Source organism: Lepus europaeus, chromosome 2 (assembly GCF_033115175.1).
Source record: "Lepus europaeus isolate LE1 chromosome 2, mLepTim1.pri, whole genome shotgun sequence".
NCBI lineage: Eukaryota > Metazoa > Chordata > Mammalia > Lagomorpha > Leporidae > Lepus > Lepus europaeus.
The window spans coordinates 113,010,729-113,030,812 of record NC_084828.1 but is presented as its reverse complement, the minus strand read 5'-3'; the positions used below and the strand labels follow the sequence as shown (position 1 = coordinate 113,030,812).

At 36.7% G+C, this 20,084-nt stretch overlaps 1 protein-coding gene across 1 annotated transcript in view; it reads right to left on the bottom strand.

Moving 5' to 3' along the window:
* WDR49 (WD repeat domain 49) overlaps positions 1-20,084 on the bottom strand; it is a 153,062-nt gene that overhangs the window by 111,422 nt on the left and 21,556 nt on the right. The window contains exons 3-4 of the mRNA XM_062181624.1: positions 16,499-16,675; positions 15,475-15,649 (exon numbers count right to left, since the gene is read on the bottom strand). Coding sequence (XP_062037608.1) covers positions 15,475-15,649; positions 16,499-16,675 — 352 coding nt within the window. The remainder of the gene's footprint in view (positions 1-15,474; positions 15,650-16,498; positions 16,676-20,084) is intronic.

Sequence of the window (20,084 nt, the reverse complement as noted above, 5' to 3'; positions counted from 1 at the left end):
AATTCATGGGTCCCTCCCATGTGCCAGCCTTTATGCTGGGTGCCATCACCCACTGATAATCTTCACTTGGTAAATTATCCCAAGTTTACGATGAGGAGATAGACTACCTGACAACCAACATGCTCAAGCTAGTTAGAAGTGGAGATGAGATTGAATCCAGTGCAGTTTGGCTGTGAGCTCACATTTTCTGTGCCATTACATCCTTCTTTTCTACCATCCACATTGTCACATACACACCATATCCAGATCAGGGTTCTTTCTATTACAGCTACATTCCTCTCCTCCAAAAGAAATACATTAGTGCCAGTGTTGTGGCATAGCAAGTAAAGCCACCATTGCAGTGCCAGCATCCCATATGGTCGCTGGTTCAAATCCCGGCTGCTCCACTTCCAATCCAGCTCTCTACTATGGTCTGGGGAAGCAGAGGAAGATGGCCCAGATGGGCCCTTGCACCTACGTGGGAGACCCAGAAGAAGCTCCTGGCTCCTGGATTCAGATTGGCCCAGCTCCAGCCATTGTGGCCATCTGGGGAGTGAACCAGCAGATGGAAGACCTCACTTTTTTACTCTGCTGCTGACACTGTAACTCTGCCTTTCAAATAAATAAATAAATAAGGGAATACTTTGAATTTCATTTGCAAGTAATTAATTTTATGGATGTAAATGTTCCAGATCAAGGGCTACACAATTAGTACTACCTTACTACCTTATTAGAAGGACCAACAGCATAAAACCTGGTGGCAAGCAAGTGTTCTCCTTTAGGAAACAACCCTGCTGAAAGTATTTCCTTTTTTTGACTTAAAGGGAGACTTAGATTCCAATACAATAGTACTGGGGGACTTCAATACTCCACTCTCAGAAAAAGACAGATCATCCGGACAGAAGAACAAGGATACAGCAGATTTAATCGGCACTATTGCCCACATGGATCTAACAGATATCTACAGAACTTTAAATCCTACATTTAAAGATTTTACATTCTTCTCAGCAGTGCATGGAACCTTCTCTAGGATTGACCACATACTAGGCCATAAAGCAAGTCTCAGCAAATTCAAAAGAATTAGAATCATACCATGCAGCTTCTCAGACCACAGTGGAATGAAGGTGGAAATTAGCAACTCAGGAATCCCTAGAGAGTATGCAAAGACATGGAGACTGAACAACACGCTACTGAATGAAAACTGGGTCGTAGAAAAAATCAAAAGAGAAATCAAAAACTTTCTGGAAATAAATGAGGATAACAACACAACATATCAAAACTTATGGGATACGGCAAAAGCAGTGTTGAGAGGAAAGTTTATAGCAATAGGTGCCTACATCAAGAAATTGGAAAGGCACCAAATAGATGAGCTTTCAACGCATCTCAAGGATCTAGAAAATCTGCAGCAAACCAGACCCAAATCTAGTAGGAGAAAGAAATAATTAAAATCAGAGAAGAAATCAACAGGATTGAATCCAAAAAAAATTACAAAAAAACAGCAAAGCGAAGAGCTCGTTTTTTGAAAAAATGAATAAAATTGACACACTATTGGCTCAACTAACTAAAAAAAGAAAAGACCCAAATCAATAAAATCAGAGATGAAAAAGGAAATGTAACAACAGACACCACAGAAATAAAAAGAATCTTCAGAAATTACTACAAAAAGTTGTATGCCAGCAAACAGGAAACTCTATCAGAAATGGATAGATTCCTGGACACATGCAACCTACCTAAATTGACCAGGAAGACATAGAAAACCTAAACAGACCCATAACTGAGAAAGAAATTGGAACAGTAATAAAGGCCCTCCCAACAAAGAAAAGTCCAGGACCAGATGGATTCACTGCTGAATTCTACCAGACAGTTAAAGAAGAACTAACTCAAATTCTTCTCAAACTATTCAGAACAATCGAAAAACATGGAATCCTTTATTCTTTCTATGAAGCCAGCATCACCTTAATCCCTAAGCCAGAGAAAGATGCAGCATTGAAAGAGAATTACAGACCAATATCCCTGAAGAACATAGATGCAAAAATCCTCAATAAAATTCTCGCCAATAGAATACAACAACAAATCAAAAAAATCATCCACCTAGACCAAGTGGGATTTATCCCTGGTATGCAGGGATGGTTCGATGTTCGCAAATCAATCAATGTGATACACCACATTAACAGACTGCAGAAGAAAAACCATATGATTCTCTCAATAGATGCAGAGAAAGCATTCGATAAAATTCAACACACTTTCATGATGAAAACTCTAAGCAAACTGGGTATGGAAGGAACATTCCTCAATACAATCAAAGCAATTTATGAAAAACCCACATCAGCATCCTATTGAATGGGGAAAAGTTGGAAGCATTTCCGCTGAGATCTGGTACCAGACAGGGATGACCACTCTCACCACTGCTATTCAACATAGTTCTGGAAGTTTTATCCAGAGCCATCAGGCAAGAAAAAGAAATTAAAGGGATACAAATTGGGAAGGAAGAACTCAAACTATCCCTCTTTGCAGATGATATGATTCTTTATTTAGGGGACCCAAAGAACTCTACTAAGAGACTATTGGAACTCATCGAAGAGTTTGGCAAAGTAGCAGGATATAAAATCAATGCACAAAAATCAACAGCCTTTGTATACACAGGCAATGCCATGGCTGAGAAAGAACTACTAAGATCAATCCCATTCACAATAGCTACAAAAACAATCAAATACCTTGGAATAAACTTAACCAAGGACGTTAAAGATCTCTATGATGAGAATTACAAAATCTTAAAGAAAGAAATAGAAGAGGATACCAAAAAATGGAAAAATCTTCCAAGCTCATAGATTGGAAGAATCAATATCATCAAAATGTCCATTCTCCCAAGAGCAATTTATAGATTCCGTGTGATACCAATCAAGATACCAAAGACATTCTTCTCAGATCTGGAAAAAATGATGCTGAAATTCATATGGAGACACAGGAGACCTCGAATAGGAGACCTCAAATAGATAAAGCAATTTTGTACAACAAAAACAAAGCCAGAGGCATCACAATACCAGATCTCAGGACATACTACAGGGCAGTTGTAATCAAAACAGCATAGTACTGGTACAGAAACAGATGGATAGACCAATGGAACAGAATAGAAACACCAGAAATCAAACCAAACATCTACAGCCAACTTATATTTAATCAAGGATCTAAAACCAATTCCTGGGGCAAGGACAGTCTATTCAATAAATGGTGCTGGGAAAACTGGATTTCCACCTGCAGAAGCATGAAGCGAGACCCCTACCTTTCACCTTACACAAAAATCCACTCAACATGGATTAAAGACCTAAATCTACAACCCGACACCATCGAATTATTAGAGAACATTGGAGAAACCCTGCAAGATATTGGCACTGGCAAAGACTTCCTGGAAAAGACCCTGGAGGCACAGGCAGTCAAAGCCAAAATTAACTACTGGGAGTGCATCAAATTGAGAAGTTTCTGTACTGCAAAAGAAACAGTCAGGAGAGTGAAGAGGCAACCGACAGAATGGGAAAAAATATTTGCAAACTATGCTACAGATAAAGGATTAATAACCAGAATCTACGAAGAAATCAAGAAAATCCACAACAACAAAACAAACAACCCACTTAAGAGATGGGCCAAGGACCTCAACAGACACCTTTCCAAAGAGGAAATCCAAATGGCCAACAGGCACATGAAAAAATGTTCAAGATCACTAGCAATCAGGGAAATGCAAATCAAAACCACAGTGAGGTTTCACCTCACCCCGGTTAGAATGGCTCACATTCAGAAATCTACCAACAACATGCTGGTAAGGATGTGGGGGAAAAGGGACACTAACCCACTGTTGGTGGAAATGCAAACTGGTAAAGCCACTATGAAGTCTGTCTGGAGATTCCTCAGAAACCTGAATATAACCCTACCACTCAACCCAGCCATCCCACTCCTTGGAATTTACCCAAAGGAAATTAAATTGGCAAACAAAAAAGCAGACTGCACCTTAATGTTTATTGCAGCTCAATTCACAATAGCCAAGACCCAGAATCAACCTAAATGCCCATCAACAGTAGACTGGATAAAGAAATTATGGGATATGTACTCTATAGAATACTATACAGCAGTCAAAAACAATGAAATCAGGTCATTTGCATCAAAATGGAGGAATCTGGAAAACATTTTGCTGAGTTAATAAGCCAGTCCCAAAGGGACAAATATCATTTGTTTTCCCTGATCGGTGACAACTGAACACCAAAAAGGAAACCTGTTGAAGTGAAATGAATGCTATGAGAAACGGTGACTTGATCAGCCCTTGCCCTGACTGTTGATGAACAACTTAATACGTTATCCCTCTTAGTATTTTTTATGTTTGTTCTACTTAATACTATTGGTTTAATTCTGTAATTAATACACAGTTATTCTTAAGTGTTGAAACTTAACTGAAAAGTGATCCCTGTTAAATATAAGAGTGGGAATAAGAGAGGAAAGAGATGTACAATTTGGGACATGCTCAAGCTGACTTGCCCCAAACGGTAGAGTTAGAAACATACCAGGGGATTCCAATTCAATCCCATCAAGGTGGCATGTACCAATGCCATCTCACTAGTCCAAGTGATCAATTTCTGTTCACAATTGATCATAATGATAGGACTAAGAATCAAAGGGATCACATAAACAAGACTAGTGTATGCAAATACTAATCGATAGAATAAAAAAGGAAGAGAACAATCCAACATGGGAAGCAAGATACACAGCAGACTCATAGAATGGCAGATGTCCTAAACAGCACTCTGGCCTCCAATCAGCCCTTAAGGCATTCAGATCCGGCTGAAAAGCCCATGAGAGTATTTCAGGCATGGAAAGCCAAGACACTCTGGCAAAAAAAAATGACCTAAATGAAAGATCTCCGCGAGTGAGATCCCAGTGGAAAGAACAGGTCATCAAAGAAGGAGGTACCTTTCTCTGAAGGGAGGAGAGAACTTCCACTTTGACTACGACCTTGTCTAAATATGATCAGTCAGTGAACTCAAAAGGCTTCCATAGCCTTGGCAACTCGTGACAAGAGCCTAGGGTGATTACTGATGCCATAAACAAGAGTGTCAATTTGTTAAGTCAACAACAGGAGTCACTGTGCACTTACTCCTCATGTAGGATCTCTGTCCTAATGTGCTGTACATCGTGATTTAATGCTATAACTAGTACTCCAACAGTATATTTCACTTTGTGTTGCTATGTGGGTGCAAACTGTTGAAATCGTTACTTAATATATACTAAACTGATCTTCTGTATATAAAGAGAATTGAAAATGAATCTTGATGTGAATGGAAGGGGAGAGGGAGCGGGGAGGGTTGTGGGTGGGAGGGAAGTTATGGGGGGGGGAGTGAGAGAAAGCCATTGTAATCCATAAGCTGTACTTTGGAAATTTATATTCATTAAATAGAAGTTAAAAAAAAAAAGTATTCCTTTTTTTCACAGAAAATTCTAAGGGTTGCTATAACCTGACACCCCGTGAAGCAATATTGCAAGTTTTCAAGTATACAGCATATGAAGCCGATGTTTTGGTACAGCAGATAAAACTGCCACCAGTAACCTCACCATCTCATATGAGTGTAGGTTTAAGTCCCAGCTGCTCCACTTTCAATCCAGCTCCCCGCTAATGTGCCTGGGAAAGCAGCAGAGAAGGACCCATGTGCTGGGGCCCAAGCTACCCACATGGAAGATCAGGATGAAGCTCCTGGCTCCTGGCTTCAGCCTTACCCAGCCCTGGTTGTTGCGTCCATTTGAGGGCTGAACCAATGGATGGGGATCTCTCTCTCTCTCTCTCTCTCTCTTTCCATCTTATGCTATCACTCTGCCTTCGAATACATAAATCTTGTCTTTAAATAAAGTGTTCAACATAACATACCATAACTAAATCTTCAAATCCACAGAAATTTCATAATACAACTACAGTACAATCCAAATCAAATATTTCTACCAATAAAATTATTTTGTCATGTATTCCCCCATTCCATCCAGTTATCATCTTTAATTTTGAGGTTCAAAGGAAGACTTATAAAGCAGTATGTTCTCCTCTGGAGTTCAGCATGTAGCTTTAAGGTTTGAATCTGTGGATTACCCAGTGACATTTACAGGCCCGCAGTGTCACACACTGTAGGTTCAGAAATTCACACTTTCTTTCCAAACCAAGATATAACTTGTTTCTCATTGAATTGTAACATGCCAGAGCTCTTGAGAATGCCCAAGTAAAATGTGACAAAAATTTAATTTCCTTAAAATCAAATTATCTAATAAATAAAAATGTTTTCCTCATTTCTTGAGCTGAAGTTAAGAAAATGATAGGTTCTGATGGAAAAATTGTTAAAATATGAAGCTAGGTAATGGAATGAGCTGGTAAAATAAAAATCAATGATTTGTTTTTAATATTCTCAACAAGTTTGGATGTTGAAGGAAGAAAATATTTTTAAATTATGTTTATATAATATTTTTAGAGGATAAAAACACAATTTGATCACATACATCCATTAAGATGTTAACTTTCAGCTCTCCCGCTCACTAGCCACAAAAGCATAAAAAAGGCATTAAGTGACCCTGGCATCGATCATGGTCCTCGTGTGTTCTGTCAAAATGACCCTGTGGGGGGCTGGCCCTGTGGCATAATGGGTAAAGCTACCACCTGCAGTGCCAGCATCCCATACGGGTGCCTGTTCAGGCCCTGGATGCTCCACTTTCAAACCAGCTCCCTGCTAATGCACTAGAAAAGGCAGCAAAAGGTGGCCCAAGTCCTTGAACCCCTGCACCCATATGGGAGACCAAGAGAAGCTCCTGGCTCTTACTTCAGGTTGGCCCAGCTCCAACCATTGCAGTCATTTAGGGAGTGAACCAGCGGATGAAAGATCTCTCTCTCTCTCTCTCTCAGTAACTCTTTCAAATAAATAAACAAATCTTTTTTAAAAATGACCCTATGTGATGGCAATTAATGTGGAAAAGTGTTTTGAAAATGAAAAGTGATATCTGAAAACTAGGTAGTAATGCTTTTAAGTAAACATAGAATAAGATAGAATAAGGCTACTTTACAACATTTGTCAACAGATTGAGGTTATAGCATAAAAAATTGGATCATTTTTAATTGGACTTCCTAGAATTTTTCTAGCTTTTACTTTAACAGTCATGTGACTTAGGAAAACACCCTACTTTGAACTTTCTCTGATGTTCTCCTGCTGAAGGGGTTTCATTTTTGTTCTTACTTCTCATTTTAAACATGGAATCCCGTACCCTGAGCCCACTATAGAGTTCTCTGTGTTGTAAGCAGTTCCATTTTCAAAGACAAAAGATAAGAAAGCATAATTGTATCTATTCCATCTCTATAAGTCAAACTGAATTTCTAAAATCAAATTTCACCACTGCAAAAGAACACTGTGATTAATTCAATGACTTTTCAAAGATATCAAGTAGATTCATGTAAGTGATATGGATGGAGCTTACTTTTCCACCATCCTATAGAATAAGCTGCAGGAAGAGACTCCTGTCTTCAGGTCTACAACACAGGCTCACAGCTGACTCCAACTGCTCTAAACACAGTAAGAGAACTGGCAGGCAAGGCAGTGTGTCTTGCCGACTCGGTGGTGCAACCTCATTTTGTCTGGAGAACTGATTTAGGTGCAGGGAAGTGGAGCAACGCACAAGCAAGACACCATATCTGGCTTCTCTCGCAAACTTGGTGCCTATAAACTAGAAAGTCTCCCCAAGGAGAGACAACATGATGTCTGTCTTCTAACTTCCTCGGCACCCACTCCAAGGTTTAATGCAGTATTTAGTGATTTCTTTTTATCTGTTCAAACTGCTTTCTGTCTTTCACTAGGCTTGATCAAACAAAGGTGGAGATACATAACATAATAAAGAATGAAGAGTTTTTGTTGTTTACCATTTCACGCTCATTCCTTCAATAGCTACATTCCCAGTGTATGGTTTCCAAGGTTTCCAATGATATTATCTGTACTAGAAGGTAATTATTAAAAAGGAAAACTCTGAGATTCGAGACATCTATGTCATGCTGCTATTGCTCAAAATCTCTACGCTTACCCTATGAGCATTTCAGAATGTAATTATTTTTCCATTAAAATGTGGCACAGAACCACTCAGAAAAAATGAAAGCATTTTCTCCCTCAAAGTTTTAAATAAGAAGTGTGAACCTTATCTTAATGCAGTATCCTAATACCCTTATGTTTGAAACTGAGTATTTTCTTTGACATTTCAGTTTTATAGATATTTTATCCTTAGCTTCAGTAAAAAATTATTATCATACTTGTTCATATATTTCATTCTTTATTCAATTGTATATTCCCTTCTCTCACTGAGAAGAAAATCACAAAAAAATAATTCTTCTGGAGTTCTAAAGAATGTGAGTTCATACTGCAGGAGTAAAATGAGTATCACATGAGAGCAGCCATTGCTCGCTTGCTCTGATGGAGTAAGTCTTGCAGACCAATGAGCATCATTCAGAACCACTCTGAACCCCACTATATTTGGCTCCATCCTGCCTTCCCTATTCCTTTCTTTCTCATTATTTCACTCTTCTTCCCTTTTTATGTTGCAATTACTGATCTTGAAGCAACAACAAAAGGCCATGTTTAAAGTTATAATCTCTGTTGCTAGATCTAAAATTAGGAACCCATTCATTTGTTAGGACTGAAGTAGGTGCCCCTTTCAATGGTACATAAGCTTCAAACCTAAAACATGAAAGAAGAGAAAATCCTCTGTAGATAGTTCTTTGCTTTCTTCTTTTTGAGTAGTCCTCTGTTCTATGGCATTTTCTTTCACATCCACTTACATAGTATTAAACCAAACATGATTTCCACATTTGCTTTTCTTCACAGAACTTCTTCATTTTAGCTGCAAATCACCCATTTAAGAATAGCAGTTCTACAGTATTGAGCATGATTTCTTTTAGCATCTCTCTTTTTTTTTTTTGAAAAATTTTTCAATAGAGTTCACACCATGACTTACCTAACCCCTTCAAAGCCAAATTGTAAAATGGTGTTTTTTCCCACAATCAAAGCATAAAATCCCATAGAGGAAATTAATGAATATTATTAATGGGGGATTTAACTAAGTTTTTTAAAAATGAAAGAGGGAAAATAATACAATGTAACTCTTCCACATGAATTCAAGTAGTTCACTATTTTGGCATCTCCCAATGTTAAAACACAACTCAGTTTCTCAGAACCAGGTACAGAGGCTGCCAATTCTTTTCTGTTCTGAGCCAAACTCAACAGGACACTCGCACTCACCCCAGCATTCCTTGGCAAATAAACTGCCCATTGTCTCTTTCAATTTCCTGGTGCACAATGCCCTGTGCAGATGGCCACTCAGTAACTGTTACCAACTGGCTGCTGAGTTTTGATGCTTTGAAGGGAATAGGATAATAAATAAACCTTAAGGAAATCATTTAAAAGTCTCCTTGGTTAGTATGTTAGAAATTAAATTTTTTAGGACAGATATGGACAGCATTCAGTTGAACTGTATCTGTGCTTAAAAACAATCCCTGCTATATAGTAGTTATTTAATAATTTTTGGTTGAATGCCACATAGAAGCTCCTATAATTACAGTTGGTAAAGGATTGTTAAAATGACTAAAAGGAGTCAATGAAGAAAAGAGGCTACATGCTAAACAGATATCTACTGCATGTTCACTGATTAAAAAGCACTGTGCTGGATTCTGCTTCCAGCCTGGATGCTATAATGAAGACTGGATTTAATTTCCTACCAAAAGCAGTTAAAAAACTGGACAAATATTAGAAATAATATTTTCAGCATTCAACAAAAGGCAATGAAGACCTGTGAAAGCTGAAAAAGGGAAAGCAAGTGAGGTGAGCTCTACAAGGAGTCCTACACTTTCTTAGAAGATGTTTCCCAGCTATGGGTCTCTGGAGAAGGAAACTACATTGAGTATAGCAACTTCTTAAGTTGAAAACATGAAGACCAGAGTTTGGAGAGGACAAAGTAGGTGGAAGATGTGGGACTGAGTTCTGAAAAGGCAAATAATTAAAGTCGCAGAGAAATGTAGGGGACAGAAAACTTTGAAAAATAACAATAGAAAATTTTCAAATTTCATGAAAATCATAGATCCATATATCCAAGAATTTTAATGAAATGATACACACATATGCCCTCCAAGAAAAATTAAGGTACACTGTAAACAAATTGCTTAAAATCAACAAAACGGTAAAATCTTGTAGAATAATGCATTACACATTATGTATGAACACTTAAGAGAATAAAGGATGTTTTGCCTGCACTAAGAAGGATGTTTTAACTTTTTATTTATATATAAATGTCATTTGCATGTGAGATATCCAAATTTCCTTTTATGTTTAGGAAGCTGTGACAGACAGAACACAAATTCTAATGTAGGTACCAAAATTGGTAGGATTTTGTCACAGTTTGAGTAGCATCTGAAAATAAGATTTTAAATTGGAAATTACATAGAAAAATAATCAATCTTTTTTTTAAAAAAAATATCTTGCAGAATCTCGGTCATTAATGTAATGTACACTGTTATTTAATGCTATAACTAGTACTCCAACAGTATTTTTTCACTTTATGTTGCTATGGGAGGACAAACTGTTGAAATCTATATATATACTAAACTGATTTTCTATATATAAAGAGAATTGAAAATGAATCTTGATGGGAATGGAGGGGGAGAGCGAGTGGGAGGGGGGAGGGTTATGGGGGGGGGGGGAGTTGTGTGGGGGGAAGCCTTTGTAACCCATGAGCTGTACTTTGGAAATTTATATTCACTAAATAAAAAAAAATAAAAAAGATTTTAAAGGAGAATCCAGGAGCAAAATCAAAATCCAAAACTTTGCAAATAAAGCAAGGAAGCGCTGCCCCTGAATTAGGCAAAACTGAGAGGCTCACACCAGGCGAAGTGCAAAGGGAAGGGCAGTGTCAGCACTGAGGTTCACAAGAAAGAACTCCTCTTGGGTGGCAGAATCTGAGACATCGCCAGAAGTCAAAGTTGTGACTATACACTGGGAAGAGACAGCAGCGGGTCCGGATGGGTTCCCGTGAGCTGAAGGAGAGAATTCCTTACCTAGTAAATGGTATTTCTTTGTAGGCTGTTCTAAGATGAGTCATCATTCCACATTTTCAAACCTCAAATTCTAAAAGATTCTTGCTGCCAAGTGCTGCTTCCTTCCATTCTTGTTTCATCATTTGACTTTCTTCTCTTTATAAAAATCCTTCTAATTAGCCAGTCTGATTGCAACTTCTCCTCTAATCTGTCCTCAACAGAACTACTAAATAAACCTTCTTTAAGTGTTTTTCATCAGGACCGGCACTGTGCCATAGCAGGTAAGGCTGCCGCCTGCAGAGCCAGCATCCCATATGGGCGCCGGTTTGAGTCCCAGCTGCTCTACATCCCATCCAGCTCTCTGCCAAGGCCTGGGAAAGCAGTGAAAGATGGCCCAAGTCCTTGGGCCCCTGCACCTTCGTGGGAGACCTGGAAGAAGCTCCTGGCTCCTGACTTTGGATCAGCTCAGCTCCAACTGTTGCCTCCATTTGGGGAGTGAACAAGCGGATGGAACACCTCTCTCTCTCTCTCTCTGCCTCTGCCTATCTGTACCTCTGACTTTCAAGTAAATAAATAAATTCTTACAAAAATGGTTCTTCCCCTAAGAACAACTATAAAATTCAAAATCTTATTTACATGGTTCAATAGTTAGGTTTCATTGTACAATGTTCTAATAAGTTCTTTTATATTAGCCCTTAATTCTCTTTCAGATACTAAGTTTCTTGAAGGTTGGGCCCTATAATTAATCTATATTCTACAGTTTCAAATGCCTTGGATAGTTTTAAGTCATAAAATGTCAACAAATAATTGTTGATTGATTGATATATCAAGCCCAAAATTCAAATAAACAGGCTAAGGTAAATATAAAGGAGGTGTCTTTAAAATTAGTGGAAATGCATATTATGAAAAAAAGTATGTATTTCAAAATTTTTCCACCAGAATAAACTCACATTAGCTTTTTATGATACATCTATAAAAGATTTGATTTGAGGCATTAAAAATAAGATAGGAATTTGAAAGGAGCCCCTATTATAACAACATGAGTTCTGCTAAAACTGAAGCAAGAACAGTCATAAAATTTATGGTAAAGCTTGTGTAGAAGAATAGGAAGTCACTGATATTTTACACACAGTTTATGGGACAATGTCCCAAAGAAATCAGCAGCTTACAAATAGATGACTCCTACAGAAAGGTTGAGATGATATTGAAGCAACAATATAGTCTATACATTCTTAAGGAAAAAAGTTAATCCTGATGATTTTCAGTAGAACCAATGGCCAACAATGTAGACACCTCAACTGATTCAGCTAACACAATTATGCCTGAAAAATTAAAGTGGAGAGAACTTTCTGCTTGATGAATACTGAACTTTTGTGTCCAGATCAGCTACAGACAGGAGCAAAATTTTCATTGGAAATTTTATAAATAAGTAGGATCATGATCCTGAGGCATTTCTTAGAATTAAAACAGGAGATGAAAGATGGCTTTACCAGTACATTTCTGAAAACAAAACACAGCGAAAGCCATGGTTAACAAGAGGTGGAAGTGGTCCAGTCAAAGGAAAGGCGGACTACTCAACAGCAAAGATCCTGGCAACAGCGCAAACATTTATTTTGCTTGATGACTTTCTGGAAAGCCTAAGAATCATAACATCTGATTATGAGGTGACTTCAAAAAGATTTAATTAATATGATATGAAATAGAAAATATAAATTTTATTTCTCACATAAGCTCCAGCAAATTCAAGACACTTTTGGAAGTGATGATATCAGCCATTTAAGCTGATCCCTAAAGAACTGAGTGAGTCTCAGGAATTTAACCATGTAGAGCTGTCTTACTACATTATTAACTGAAGAAAAATAAATTCCCTTAAAAGACATTTTAACATCAGTGGAAAAAAAGAAGTCAAAAGAAGCCAAATCAGGCATGTAAGGTGGATGCCTAATGACTTCTTGTCAAAACTATTACAAAATTCTCTGGTTTGATGAGAGGAGTTAGCAGGAGCATTGTCATGGCAGAGAAGGACTCCCTGGTAAAGATTTCCTGAGTGTTTACTGCCAAAGCTTTGGCTAGCTTGCTTGAAACAATCTCCTGTATGACTGTTTTGCACCTAGATCTGAATTTGCAGTGAGTTGGAAATCAGACTCTGAAACTGGATTCTTTAGGTTATAAACATGAACGTGTACTGCTGATGCTAAACTAAGTTTCCACATTCTTTTGTCAGTAGATGAGGGAACCAAACAGCAAAACGACATGATGAAACCTGATGAATAGTGAACTCATGTTGACCTAGAGAACAATTCTTATGCTGCCACTTAAGAGACAAATGTTCATTGTCAGGTTACTTCACTAGTAGGGTTGGATTTGGGGAGGCTTAATGAGAATTTTTCATTTGTTCTCTGAGTATAAAAGAAGGCACTCAAGACACTCTGGCAAAAAAAAAAAAAAAAAAAAAAAAAAAAAAAAAAAAAAAAAAACCCTAAATGAAAAATCTCCGCGAGTGAGATCCCAGTGGAAAGAACAGATCATCAAAGAAGGAGGTACCTTTCTCTGAAGGGAGGAGAGAACTTCCACTTTGACTACGACCTTGTCTAAATATGATCAGTCAGTGAACTCAAAAGGCTTCCATAGCCTTGGCAACTCGTGACAAGAGCCTAGGGTGATTACTGATGCCATAAACAAGAGTGTCAATTTGTTAAGTCAACAACAGGAGTCACTGTGCACTTACTCCTCATGTAGGATCTCTGTCCTAATATGCTGTACATTGTAATTTAATGCTATAACTAGTACTCCAACAGTATTTTTCACTTTGTGTTGCTATGTGGGTGCAAACTATTGAAATCGTTACTTAATATATACTAAACTGATCTTCTGTATATAAAGAGAATTGAAAATGAATCTTGATGTGAATGGAAGGGGAGAGGGAGCGGGAAAGGTGAGGGTTGTGGGTGGGAGGGAAGTTATGGGGGGGAGCCATTGTAATCCATAAGCTATACTTTGGAAATTTATATTCATTAAATAAAAGTTAAAAAAATAAAAAATAAAAGAAGGCACTAAGATGTTGCTCATCTTTAAAATCTTACTTATTTCCTCAACCTTTTCAAAATCATTCTTTAGGCTACTTCTCTGATTTATTCATAACACTTTGAGATCATGGAAATTAAACAATGTGCACAACTTCAGAAAATCCACTAGAAACTGATGTCATGAAATACTACTTTATTATTATAGCCCAATCTTTGGCTTATGTATCCACACGTAATGCTTTGTTGGAAGCAGCTGCAATAATTCCATTCAGTCTATTTCCAGTAATATGAGTCTGATGTCAAAGTTATGAAAACTTATACACAATTTTGTGCCTTTCATACTTAGTGGATGACAAAAAACATATCTTTGTTTTTTCCCACAATTATCACGATGGGGTTAAAGGATGGATAAAAGGTATCAAAGACATAATATGGTTTATATTGTAGAAAAAGCTGCAGAATGTACAGTGTCTCATGTAGGATAGTATAGTATTGCAGTCATACATTATAAAATTAGTTCTAAGCTTCCAAAATACAAAGAAAGTAAAAGTACCATAAAGGCCACTGGCCAGATTCATTTGGACTGACTTTCTTTCAAACTATTTTAGAAACAGGTAATTTACATAAGTCTCACTAAATCTAATTAAAATCAATGAGATTATTACTTTCTATTCTTTTAAGTGGTTTTTGTTAATGGAGCAATTTGGAAGTGAGAAGACTATTGTCTTTAGCATTGGTGCAAGATATTAGAGCAGATATTGCATATTTGGATCACGAACCATCAGGTACAGATTCTGTAAAGTGATGGCATATTATGAGACTAATTAATTCGTTTGTTAATACATTTTAAGAAAAGTTCTTATAATCTATATGCATTGATTCATAACATGAATATTATCAATGAAAGAACTGTTGATTAAGTAGTATAGATTAGAAGAATTGTTATATATCAAAAGGAAAAGAAATAACAATGATTCCATTTTGTGGCAGCCAGACTAATTTACTTATCATAAGAACATATAGAAAACAAAGCAAGGTTTTGAGTGAACTTATCAAATCCTTTTATTAAGAACCTGAATGTGACCACATAATACTAGTTAGGGTCACACTTGGGTTGAATCTAAATGGATTCTTTGACAATTTTCTCCCTTCTTTGGAGATTTCTTGAGAGCATAGTTCGCCTGAATTAATTTTATGAGGCATAAATTTTATGGGGAATGAAAAGAAAGACTTTTTGCCAGTGTTCAGAGAATAGCAGACTCCAGGCCAAAACCTCCTGAGAGCCAATTATTGGCTTCCAGAGTTAAACGGTTTGTGTAAAACATTTTCATCAAAGAACATAAATGTAGCAGTTGAAGGTGACCATTTTCTTTCATTACTGTCCACATTCAGTACCTTGCCTGACCCAGTCTCCATGGTGAAGTCTGTGCTCTAATACATGGCAACAGCTGTGGCATCCAGAGAGCAGTTCTGCCCAGTTAATAGTCATGGTGGCTTCTTCATCTTCACACGCTGTAGCAGGACGTTCAAACAGGGAAATTGAGGCTGCTGTGAACACGATGGCTTGAACCTTGGGAGTCATTGAAAGAAAAACAACATGGGCAGGGCAATTGTTAAAGAAGATTCTGTTTCTTAACAAGGAATCAATATTGAATTAAGAGTTTCTTTAATATTTTTTAAAGGATACAGGCAGTTTTCTATTAAAAGATGAACAACCAGGGGATTGGTAAAGCAGTTATGAAGGTGAGTTTATTACTTGCTGTTAAGATTCACTTATCATTAAGATCAGTAAGAATGAGAAGCTTTCACAATTATGAAAAGAAATTACTCAACTGAGGTTACTGCGGAGGTCTCAGGCACCTTCTAGTATCATCCTGTAAGTAATAATTTTTCACACGGCAGGTGAAATGTGATAGGAAAATAGAAATTACTGTATCCAATGTCCAGGTCTCAATGCTGCCCTCACTAATGCATCTATCCTTCTATGACATGATACAGGAAATTTGAGTGCTCCCTATGAGCCTGGTACTAAGAAATTGAAAACTTTATGAATGGGAACCAAAACAATTATTATGAAAGACTTATGACAGAAATTTTGACATTTAATATTAAATAAAATCAATATTGAGATCTAGTGGGTTAAACTAGTGAACAGTTAGTAAGATTTACTAATTGAGGAAAATTATACTATATGTACACAAACCAAAAACAAAAGTATCACACACAATAAAGATTTCAGTGTATAAGCAAGATGAGGAATTGTAACATAATCCATCTCTTCCCTTCCAACATATGTGACCTTATAATCCATAATGGAGTTCAATTAGGAGGACACACACATTGCATTCTAATTTCTATTATAAGCTCCATATTGATGATTTAAATCTATAGTCTTCAATATTACAATTTGTTCACTTACCTTTCCAGTTATATCCCCAAAAGAAAGAATGGATTTATTGGCATCTAGAGGATCATACCAATAATGCATGTAAATTGGTGCTCCTTTCAGGCCTTGGAGTTTGTATTGACAAGAAAATTCTTCTTTGGACAGCAGATCATAGAAACAAATCTCTTTACTTGTGAAAGCCACTGCTATCTAAGGAAGCAGGCAGAAATCCAAATGTATTACTGGTGAGTTTAATGAAATCAGTATGCAAAGCAGACACAACTCAGACATTGTTCCCTGAGAGTATGTCCACTATTCCAGAACTACAGAAAGGTGGCACAAATCTACTTTATTCTGACTTCGGACTCTAGCCAAGAAGAAATCTTTCCCATTAAAAGCATTTGAACATCTTTTATGCCCTAGCCTCCACCTTACACACCCATCAACACAATCCATCTGCGACAGACTAGACGATTAATCACAAGAAAGACAGAAACAGAGTATTAAAGCACCACAGGTCATACCAGAAACTGTACAACTCACGTTCCACAAAGCAAACAGGGCTTTCACAAAATCAATTGATAAAAAATCTTCTAAGCAGAATTATTTTAATTCAAATAAAAATCCTAAGGGTTATATAAAAAAGGTCAGTGACTTAACAACTGAAAACCCAGTCAATAGAAACTATTCCCGTAAAAGCCCACTTAGTGGATTTACTAGACAAAGATTTTTAAGTTGGCTACTACAAATATTTTGAAAGAACTAATGTGTGAAAATGAAGTTTCTGTAAGAAGATAATTTTACTAAGAATGTAAAAATCATTGAAATAAAGAACAATTCTTGGGGCTGGACTGTGGCGTAGTGAGTAAAGCCACTGCCTGCAGTGCCAGCATCCCATATGGGCGCCAGTTTGAGTCCCGGCTGCTTCACTTCTGGTCCAGCTCTCTACTATGGCCTGGGAAAGCAGCAGAAGATGGTCCAAGTCCTTGGGCTCCTGCACCCCCATTGAGACCCAGAAGAAGCTCCTGGTTCCTGGCTTCAGATTGGCACAGCTCCAGCCATTGCGGCCAATTGGGGAGTAAACTATCGGTTGGAAGACCTCTCTCCTCTCTCTCTCTCTCTCTCTCTCTCTCTCTGTCTCTCTGCCTCTCCTTCTCTCTGTGTGTAATTTTGTCTTTCAAATAAATAAATACATCTTTATAAGAAAAAAACATTCTCGCAAATACGCCTATGATACGAAATGTTTAAGCCAATTAAATTTAATATAATTACTGGCAAGGCAGGATTTACACCTGCCATTGTCTTCCAAAAGAAACCCAAAATACATGCAGCAAAAACTGAAAGATATGAGGAGAGAAATAGACATTTCAACAGTAACTGCTGGAAATTTCAGTACCGTACTTTCAATAATGGATGGAACTATCGGACTAAACACCAATAAGAAAAGCACTGCCCAAAGTGAAAATTATAGTTGTAAAAATAGCAATATCTGGGCTGCTGCTGTGGCATGGCAGATAAAGCTGTGCCTGCTGTGCCATCATCCCATGTGGGCACTGGTTCAAGTCCTGGCTGCTTCTCTTCCAATCTGGTTCCCTACTAATGTGACCGGGAAAGCAGTAAAAGATGGCCCACATGCTTGGGACCCTGCAACTATGTGAGAGATCTGGATAGGGCACCTGGCTCCTGGCTTCAACTTGGCCCAACCCTGGCTGTTGTGGCCATCTGGAGAGTGAACCAACTGATGGAAGATCTTTTTTTTCTCTCTTTCTCCATCTCTCCCTCTAACTCTGACTGCGAAATACATAAGTAAATCTTTTTTAAAAATTTAAAAAAAATTTTTAAAATCTTGAATTAATAACCTAAATTTTCATTTTAAGAAATTGGTAAAACAAGAGCAAGCTAAGCTCAAAGCAAACAGAATGAAGGAAATGATTAAAACTAATCCATAAATAAAACAGAGAATAGGAAAGCAATAGAGAAAAATCAATAAAACCAAACTTTGTTCTTTGAAAAGATGAATAAAATTAACATACTTTCAACTGGGCTAGCCAAGAAAAAGAAAAGCAAAGATGTAAAATATTAAAATCTGAAATAAAAGTGCAGACAGTACTATCAACCTTACAGAAATAAAACTGAAATGTGGGATAATACTATGAACAATTACATACCAACAAATTAGATAGCCTTATGAACAGGGGAAATTGCAAGAAACACAAAGATTACCTAAGCTAACTCAAAAAGATTTTGAAAATCTCAGCAGAACCTAAAAATATGTATTAGCAAAAAAATTCCTCACAAACAAAATTGGGCCTAGATGACTTTACTGAAAAATTCTACCAAACATTTTAAGAATTAATGCCATTCCTTCTCAAACTCTTACAAAAAGTTTAAGTGGAGGAAACATTTCCAAATCAACTTATCAGGCCAATGTTACCCTAATACTGAAATCAAATGAAGATAACACATGAAAAGAAAGCTACAGACCAATATCCTTTATGAATATAGATAAAAAATACTCAAAAATACAGCAGAGAGAATACAGAGATACACAACAAAAATTACACAGCATAACCAAGTGATATTTATCCCAGAAATGCAAGATAATTTCTATGTATTAAAAAATCAAAGTAATATTCTAATTTAAAAGAATAAAGAATAAAAACAGTATGGTCAATTCAACAGATGCAAAGAAGAAGCATTTGACAAAACCCAACACATTTTCATGATAGAAACACTCAACACATCAGGACCAGAAGGGAACTTCGTCAACCTGATAACCAGCAGGTATCAGCAAACATGTAACACCAAAAATCCTAGAGCTGATGTCATATATAGGCATGAAATTTGAACACATTACCCCTAAGATCAGGAGCAACATGAGAATTCTCACTCTCTTCATTTCTATTCAACGTAGAACTGGAGTTTATATGTAGATATATTAGATAAGAAAAAGAAATAAACACCCAGATTATAAAGAAAGAAGTTAAACTATCTCTGTTCATCACTGGCATGACCTTATTTACAAAAAACCTAAGAAATTCATAAAAACTTAATAAACAAATTTCACAAAGATGCATAATATATGACTTTTTAAAAAATCTGTTGCATCTTTTTATAATAAGAAATCTGAAAATTAATTTGGAGGCAGAATAAAATAATAAAACACAGCAGATAGTGGAATGCAATAGTTTTAAAGTATCCAGTATTTATATATATATAATTATTATTTTGACTATATATTCTTCTTATTTATATATATACATATATCAAATACTCTCAAAACAAAATATATATATACATATATATATATATATAGAACACTCTCAAAACAAGAAGAAAACAAACCCAATAATTTTTTTAAAGATTTGAACAGACACTTCATCAAAGAAGATATTCAGGTAACAAATCAGCATGGGAAAATGTTCAATATTATTAGAAATTAAGAAAATATGAATTAAAACCACAATAAGGTAGTTTTTAAATGGTTAAAATTAAGAGAAAAGATAATTGACCACACCAAGTATTGATGAGGATGTGCCATATCCATATGATGAAATGCTACACGGCAATAAAAAAATAAACTGATGCACTCAGCAACTTGAATAAATTTCAAAATCAT